Consider the following 8,017-nt stretch of genomic DNA (forward strand, 5'->3'; position numbering starts at 1 on the left):
TTGAGTATGAGGATCCCAAGGTTTTAGTTAAACAGTTTGTGGAGCAGCTTTATATTTAGTTGCTTTTAGTATCGTTATTAGTTACCTATTTGGAACATTCGCCTAAGGCGGAAGATAACTAGCGTGTGTATCATGCATACCAACTACCGCTTTGAACAAAATAATACCTGTTCGAGGTTTGTTATGCACCTACCATCTAAAAAGGTATGGGTACTAATTAACTCATACTTCCGAGAGTCTATATCAAGTCGGTCTAGACATAGAATGGAGTTTTTTACTCACTTTCTAAATCAAAAACGCTTGCTGCCGTGTCTAACTCTGAACAACAAACACACTCTGACTCTGCGGGCATTTCAGTACAGTTATTACACCACAAGTCGGGAAGAGCATTGATACGGTTCGCCATGCCATTACTTTCACTTTCTTCCTCGTCCCCTTAACAACTTTCTTAGCTGCAGTCTGAATCACTGCAGGTTTTGTAGCCCTTTTTACTAGCTGAAATTGAAAACCCACAACATTTTCACTGGAACTCATATTGAGAACTGTCTCGTGAAGGAAACAGCAAAAGGAATTATTTCTCATCTTCAGCGCCTTCTATTAAAGAACAGGGGATACAAAACGGCAGATTTGTATTACTTACATAAAACCCGGGACTCAGCAAGTCAGCGAAATTATCATCCGGGAGTTGACGTCACAAGCCCTCCCGCGAAGGAAGTTAATTACAATCGGGACACAAGATGGCGGCTGGCTCGAAGCTTTCCCTCGAGCTAATATTTTACAACTTTAACAACGAATATCTTGCAACAGATCGAAACAAGTATAAGAGATTATTTTTTCCGTAATTAGTACAATACTTTAACTTGATTTTTGACTACTTTTTCTGAAGTGGGATGTAAGCTTTAAGTCTGAATTTGGAATTTGTTTTCTAAAGTCTGAATAAATACTGTAAAATCTGAATTTAGAACGTCTGAATAGATGATGAAGTCTAAAGTCTGATTTTAATAATCTGAATATTGCACAGTTTTAGTCACCATATAACGAAAAATGTTTATTGATAGTTTGGATAAAGTTTTGTAAGTACTTAGACGAAGACATGCGGCAGGTGGCGAACTATTCAAGTTATCTAAAAAGTTTTGTTGGCATTTCTTCAAACCAAAATAGTAGAAAAGCAGCTACAGCCAACTCCGCAACAAAACATCGCGCATGGAACAGTTTCTATGGTAACAGGAGACTAGTATTGTGTATATTAAGGAACAGTTAAAAACGTTCACCTGGATTTTGAGAAACTATTTTCTTTCATAATGGACGCCCGTGGTTTCATTTCCGAAAATTTAAACAAAAACTGGACATGGACATTGATGAAAGCGTTGTTAAGTGGGAGTTAACAAACTTTAATAAGAACGAATTTGTTAGAAGATCAAATAATCGACACGGAAAATCATAATGTGATATAAAGTACTTACAAAACAAAAATAAGGGAGAAAGCCGAAAACCGTTAAAACATTTATGAAACTTGTCTGTTGTCAAAAAATTGTTGTGTTGCAATCATCATGGAAGGGTGTTTTCATCAATTATCTGTAGTACAAGATTTACTTCAGCTGAGTTAATCTTTGGACGTAATCTGAGAATCTCTCTGCGTATCCTATATGGAATTAGAGAAAATCAAACAACGTCATTTAGTATGAAAGAATTTCCAGATAAATTACCCGCGGAACATGTTAACGAACGCCAAGTAAAATGATACGCATACCAAGACATGCATGTTAGAAGTTAATTCGTTAGTGTACATATGTTACTGCCGCGAGAACGAAGAATATAGTTCGAACTTAAATGATTGAACTCATAAAGTCTCAAATGCCAAACATTCGATTTAAGAAGAAGAATTGAAGCAAATTTGAAAAAACTTACGCCGATGCGAAAATGGAACAATTATGATGCAAGCATCGGCGACACAAATAAAATGTAAGAGGAAAGGAATCAGGTACTGATAGCGATAGGTTTGTAAGGAACAACGACATTGTTTGACGAAACACACGATGTGTATACATTTTAAAATAGACTGTTTTATCAATGTGCAAGATACTGTTATGGACGACTTTGTGGTTAAATCTTTTGTACAGATTTCGTTATTTCTGTTAGGGGGAGGGGTTGTTGAGTTTTTACGCTTCTGTTTTGAAGCGTCTTCTGGTCTTTCCAACCGTGTCTTTTCTCTGAGTATTAGTACGCATATAATTTTCCCATAGCCCATGGTAGTTGATAGCGCACTTTAGAAAATGAAAGTCATATTTTTCCTTGATCGAGAATGTGCATTGAAGAACAGATTTATTAACTATTACGTGTACGTTACGTGCCTAGAATACAACATTACCCTCGTTCTTCCAGGTAACCGAGCATGACAGGAGAATTCACCCTAATACAAAAATAACGAATTACCCCGGGCCGTACCGCAAAATATCGCTCGAGGTCTAAGTGCCGACCGAGCTTGCGATTTCGGTCCAATGACTGAGGGCGATATTTGCGATACAGCACGGGGTAATCGGTTTTTATTGTATTTGTTAACCGTCTAAGTTAGATAAAAATAAAAAAGGAATTTAGTTTAGTGTTCTTATAACATAAAGGCGGGGGCAAACCAAAAGATTTGACGCTGAGGCTATTACTACATCTTCACTGAATTTTTCAACGTTCAAGCTTTTAAACTTACGTTTTTTAAAGCTATTTGAAGTTCTTTTCTTACCAAGACCTGAAGGATAAAAACGTGATAATTACTGTATTATTAGAATGCGGCGTTGCACTATTCAGCGTGTTCTTTTGGTGTTCTAAATTTTCAGACAAATGTCAGCCTGGCATATATTGCTTAAAATATCCCAATTAATTTGATGCATTTCAAGCCTTTTTATTGACATAAGGTAGCCTTTAATTAAACTTGCTCATATCACAGAGGCTGCCGATTCTTTTTATCAAATACAATAAAGAAAATGAAAAAATCCTCTTTTTTAATCCATATGTTTCGCTAAGTTATGTAACGAAGTCATTTCTCTAGTAATTGCGCGAAGATTTATTTTTGCGAATAAACCTTAAAAGGTATTATCGTGCAGATAAATTTATGCAGCTATTGTGCTAAAATTTGCAAAAATTAAACTCGCTGATACCATAAGGTAAATAACAGAACGGTTGCATGGAAAGTTGATATTAACCGTAGATTCTGTAAATCCCGTTGTAGTGAAAACCTCTTGGGCTTATCTGGGTTCGCAACGCTGGACTTGAGAAAGGAGGAATGCCTACATTGTTTTTCCAACCCCGCGTAAAAAATAGTAAACATAGTCATTGCTAATCTGCACAAATGTTTGGAGCATGCGATACACCGTCGATTACTTCTAAGTAGTAATGCATAATTTTTTATGTAGTATCACTGAACACCATAGTTTATTATCTGTTTCAACCATATAAAGGTTTCCTTGCAACAACTCGCACAAAATCGTGCAGGTAAAAGTTACAATACACGGGAAATATATAAATGTAAATATAGAAAACTGCTAACGCTTTTGCTATCGATGTTTCACCCAACTTGTTTTACTTCTTTCCAGATAAGTGACCTGAAAAGAAAATATTACTGTATCTACTGTTTGGTGAAATAACCATGAATTTATGTAGAGAATACAAGTGGAATTTTCAAACGGTCTCATACATATTAACAACATTTTACTGGAATTTAATACTTACAGAAACCACACATGGAAGGACACAATACTCTTAACTTGGACTGTTCTGTGGTACATTTGCCTTCATCGTACCATTTGATGCAGTTCTGAACATTTGCAGGATCGTCGCGACATATGTTGATATTCATATTGTAACCTAATATTATACAAAAAAGGTATACACGTGGTATATTTTCTGCATGTTGCCACGGACATATATAATGACATAAATAATCATTATACACATGTTTATGTCTGTAAAGTCTATTTGTACTGCAAAATACAATACTTTTATCCTTGTTACATTGGTCTTAACTTTAGGTATGACTTACCACAGGGAACTCCACATGTACCGGGACAGATTTTCTTCATAACGTCACCTTGACCAATGATGGGACTGGTGCAATCAGACTTCCAGTGTTCACAAAATGTTTTGCTTTGCTTATCCAAACAAGCTATAATGTTTGAATAGTAAAGAAGGGGTAATAAAAAGTCAAAGATGAGGAAATACAAAGTAGACATGAATTTGTATGAAAATAAAAAGTAAAGCTTACGAGGGCACTGAGACTTTACAATATCATTTGTTGGTCCTCTAGCGACAGTGACATTATCCCAACAACAACCGTAATGGTTAGAAGCACATTCAGGAACCTCGGGAACAGGCGGCGCCGGCGCCTCTATAAAAATAGTGACACTTAATTGGGGTTAAAAATGAAAGTGGAAGCAAAATTAATACATAAAGACTTCTTGTTTGGTTACACTAAATTTAGACTTCATTGGTCTGAAAGCAGACCACTAAAAATAAATTGGAAAGTAAAAGTTAATTAGGAAGGGCTTCTAAGTTAGCGGTTTTAAATTATTAAATGGTTACATTGTTACAGGTGAGACCTTTCAATTGTTATCTGATTAACCAAAGAAAAAACAGTACCTTAAGAATTTGCTCGTTTGCAAAACAAAACAAGTGGTTAGTAATTTATTTAACAGTGCTCACATGTTTAACAAGTGCCTTTACCATAGCTACAAATCAGTAGTTTTTAAAACTGTGTTTACTTCTTTAGCGCGTATTAAGCCGTGGATTGGTACCACAGTAAAGAATAACTAATTCGTTATACTTTTTGAAGTAAGCGCTACCACAACAGGCGCGCTTGCTGCGGAGTTTAGGCAGACTTGCCCAATTTGGAAGAATGTTATTTTCCTGACTCAAAATGCCTCATACATACGCAACAGCGGCAAAGTAATTCCCGTTTCGTTCCTAATTCCTTTTTGTTTCCTAATCAAATCAATGCTGTTAGCGTGTTTGAGTCAAAAGAAAAAGCTCTAAGATCGAAACTGTTAATGAAAGAGTTAATTAATTTGGATAAAAATATAGTTTTCATATAAATATATTGTTCTAATATTAGAAAGAAAGATATCAACTTACTACAATCATTACATGTCTTTCGACAGTATTGTCTCATCACGTCTCTGTTGTTTTCGCAAGCGCCACCTTGCTTCCAGTGCTTGCATGCACTGCTTACCTTAGGATCATCCTCGCACATTATCGCCGATACTAAATACATGTTTTATTTTTTATACGTTATTCAATATCGCGAAATTTTTATCAACCTAAGAAATTATTTGTTACAGCCCCTACTTATTTTATCAATATAATTACTTAAATGGGGCCTTAAAAGATCAGAGGTTAAAATTTCTTTATATCTGCTTTAACTCCTTTAATTTTTCGTGGATCTTATCTCCTGCGAAAACAACAAATTGATTTCATGTGAAAGAGCTTAAAAGGTATCTTTTAAAAATCTTTAATGGTTTTCGAGATATAAGTTTAGTTGCAGTATAATAATATTTTTTAATATTATATATTAATTATTTTTGATGTAATTATAAAATTAAAGAAACGTCAAGTCTTATTTTTTGGTTTAGGGATTGTGTTTCCTAAAAAGGTTACATCACGAAATTTTCATTTCTGTTTTTTCAAGACATATCTTTTAAATCACTTTCTATTAGGCCGCAATCGCATGGTGCAAAAGATAATTTATTTCTTTTAACTTTAACGTCGCCTAACAATTAAATATCATTTTGACAGCACTTTGGACGCTAATAGAAAAAAACTGAGACCGCCTCGATATATAGTTCATCTTGATAATAGCTTATCTTGTCAAAAGACGCCATATTATTTTATAATTGCAACACTTAAAATTTTTTATCAAAGCTAGTTGCTTTGTAGATATTTTCTTGAATTATGAAGGTTATCAAGATGAGGATAAGGAGAAAATTTTTAAGTATCCAGGCGTTAACAAAAGATTAAGAATCTTTACTTGAGTTCTTAGATTGGAACGATTTTCAGGCAATTTTAAGGTGATTAATCCTACAAAACGCTTTAAAACAAGCAACAACCACTATCTATGATCTCCCATTCAGTCCTCTAAGTTGGGCAAAGTCACATGTATGATATCACGTCTCTTATTATTTATTAACCGAGGCAATAATACTGACTTGCTTACCTACGTCTTTAGCCTTGAGAATATTTGAGATCTTTGCTAAGGTACTATCATCCAACAAATCGTCGATATCATCCACTTAAAAAATAAATATTAAACATATTTATTTTCCATGGTGTTTAAGTTCTATTATGTCAGTAAAATCAATTGGCTACAATGCAAGTTGTCTTTATTTACAAAAAAGCAGGAAGAATAATCTATAAATTCTGACCAGTTGTAGCGCTTAAAAAAATAGATACTTGATGACCAAATAAGTTGCTTATTATATTAAACAAGTCTTAGGTAAAAATTGAAAAGTCGAATGATTAAGTCATGATAAAATAAATATCCTAGAAAATCATAATGAAATAGTGAAAAAAATCAAACTAATTCTTTATATTTTAGATTTTTTAAAAAACAAACAATATCCTTAACTGTCTTCGCTATATATTTAAAATATAGATCTATTGTGTTTAGATCTATTTTTGTCACAATAGTGTCGTGTGGCGCACTCTATTCTAATATTGTCATCAGTTTCGTGCTCATTTAAAATGCACACATGTTTCCCATTTAATTCTGCTACAAGAAAAATGACTTACAAATCTCTTTCCTATTTAGTGATATAGCTTCCAGCGTATACAAGAACCCAACCAGCAAACAAATCCTTATATATCTTTCCATGTTGTGAAATATTTTGTCTTACTGCTTTGCGTCTCTTGTTGTTGTCTGCTTTCCAATATCGCTCGTGAGATATAGAATGATTTGCCCGTACGGTCTTTTAAATGTCATCATTAGCCTTATTTATTGCTATGAAAACACTAATTACAAAATAGCTTGTTTTTGTGAGAGTATACTTTGTCTACCCCAAAGAAAATTAACTCTAACGATATTATCCACTGGAATCGATTAAAAATTGATACGATTAAAATTGCTTGATGGTCATCTGTCACCCTCCTTCGTAATTTACGCTCTCCATTGTAAGTGTCCTAAAAGAAGATATTATTGGATTAATTAGTTTAGGCAAGATTGAACAAAGAAAGTAAAGTTTTATCTCCTCTGATGTTGATAAATAGTATAATACTACCATAAATAATCACTTATATATATTTGATTGTTAACTGTACGGACAATCTCATTTATCCGTCAAATATTTTGAATCTGGGCAACGTTGACGCTGGATACTTACCAACAAAGCGAAACTTGATTAAAATGTAAAGTGAAAATAACAGTGAAACTAATAGCTGCGGGTTTTTTTACAGAGAGCGTGTTTTAGTTAACGTTAATTTTTTATAATAATAGGCGACTGTCTATGTGCGAGAAAGAAGTCGTGCTTGGACACATGAAATTGCAAATGCGATATGATTTTATCGACTTTGTTTAATAGAAGAATACCAGTAGATTTCTCCACGGGTTTGTACCCGTTATCTGTGCGTGCGTTTTGACGCTTTTTTCGTTTAAATTTTGCTAAAAATTCACGGTGTGAACAAATAATCCAACCGGGTCTAAACCCTGCTCGTGCTTCATCAGGCTTTTATATTTTAATACTTTCGACTTTGGTACAGTATTTCCAAGCTAGTGGGGGTGGGGGGAGGTACTACGTTATGAATTTAAAAATATTTTCAACTTTGCGGAACGACTCTAGGAATAAAAGGAATATTTTAATTTACGCAAATTTCGGGTCATCTAGCTGAAAACAAAGTTCTTTTCACATCTTCCTAACAATAAATTAGAACAGAAAAAACAACAGTATTGGAGTAACTTGTTATATTGGTAGATATTGGTATGGTATTGGTATTGGTTGGTAGAGTGGTACATCGCATGACATATTTTATAAAACATATTTCA

At 34.1% G+C, this 8,017-nt stretch overlaps 1 protein-coding gene across 2 annotated transcripts; it reads right to left on the reverse strand.

The window, feature by feature from the left end:
- Positions 1–3,389: 3,389 nt before the first annotated feature.
- Positions 3,390–6,975, reverse strand: LOC130624118 (uncharacterized). Of its 2 annotated transcripts, XM_057439687.1 has the most exons (7): positions 6,772–6,969; positions 6,197–6,271; positions 5,119–5,247; positions 4,253–4,375; positions 4,031–4,153; positions 3,721–3,855; positions 3,390–3,593 (listed from the first exon to the last, which is right to left on the reverse strand). In XM_057439687.1, the coding sequence occupies exons 1-7, from the start codon at positions 6,851–6,853 to the stop codon at positions 3,571–3,573; spliced, it is 690 nt and encodes a 229-aa protein (XP_057295670.1). In that variant the 5' UTR covers positions 6,854–6,969; the 3' UTR covers positions 3,390–3,570. The 2 variants fall into 2 exon arrangements, with proteins under 2 accessions (XP_057295670.1, XP_057295671.1); XM_057439688.1 differs by lacking the exon at positions 5,119–5,247 and having other exon boundaries at positions 6,772–6,975.
- Between the last annotated feature and the right edge of the window lie 1,042 nt (positions 6,976–8,017).

Source organism: Hydractinia symbiolongicarpus, chromosome 13 (genome assembly GCF_029227915.1).
Source record: "Hydractinia symbiolongicarpus strain clone_291-10 chromosome 13, HSymV2.1, whole genome shotgun sequence".
Lineage (NCBI taxonomy): Eukaryota > Metazoa > Cnidaria > Hydrozoa > Anthoathecata > Hydractiniidae > Hydractinia > Hydractinia symbiolongicarpus.

What these genes read in the sequence shown, in the direction of transcription:
- LOC130624118 (XM_057439687.1), bottom strand. Translation starts at nt 6,853, where the DNA reads ATGGAAAGATATATAAGGATTTGTTTGCTGGTTGGGTTCTTGTATACG. An exon ending in AAAGACATGTAATGATTGTA is followed by an intron (nt 4,376 to 5,118) that starts GTAAGTTGATAT and finishes CTATTTTTATAG; the next exon opens with AGGCGCCGGCGCCGCCTGTT. An exon ending in TGTAAAGTCTCAGTGCCCTC is followed by an intron (nt 4,154 to 4,252) that starts GTAAGCTTTACT and finishes CAAACATTATAG; the next exon opens with CTTGTTTGGATAAGCAAAGC.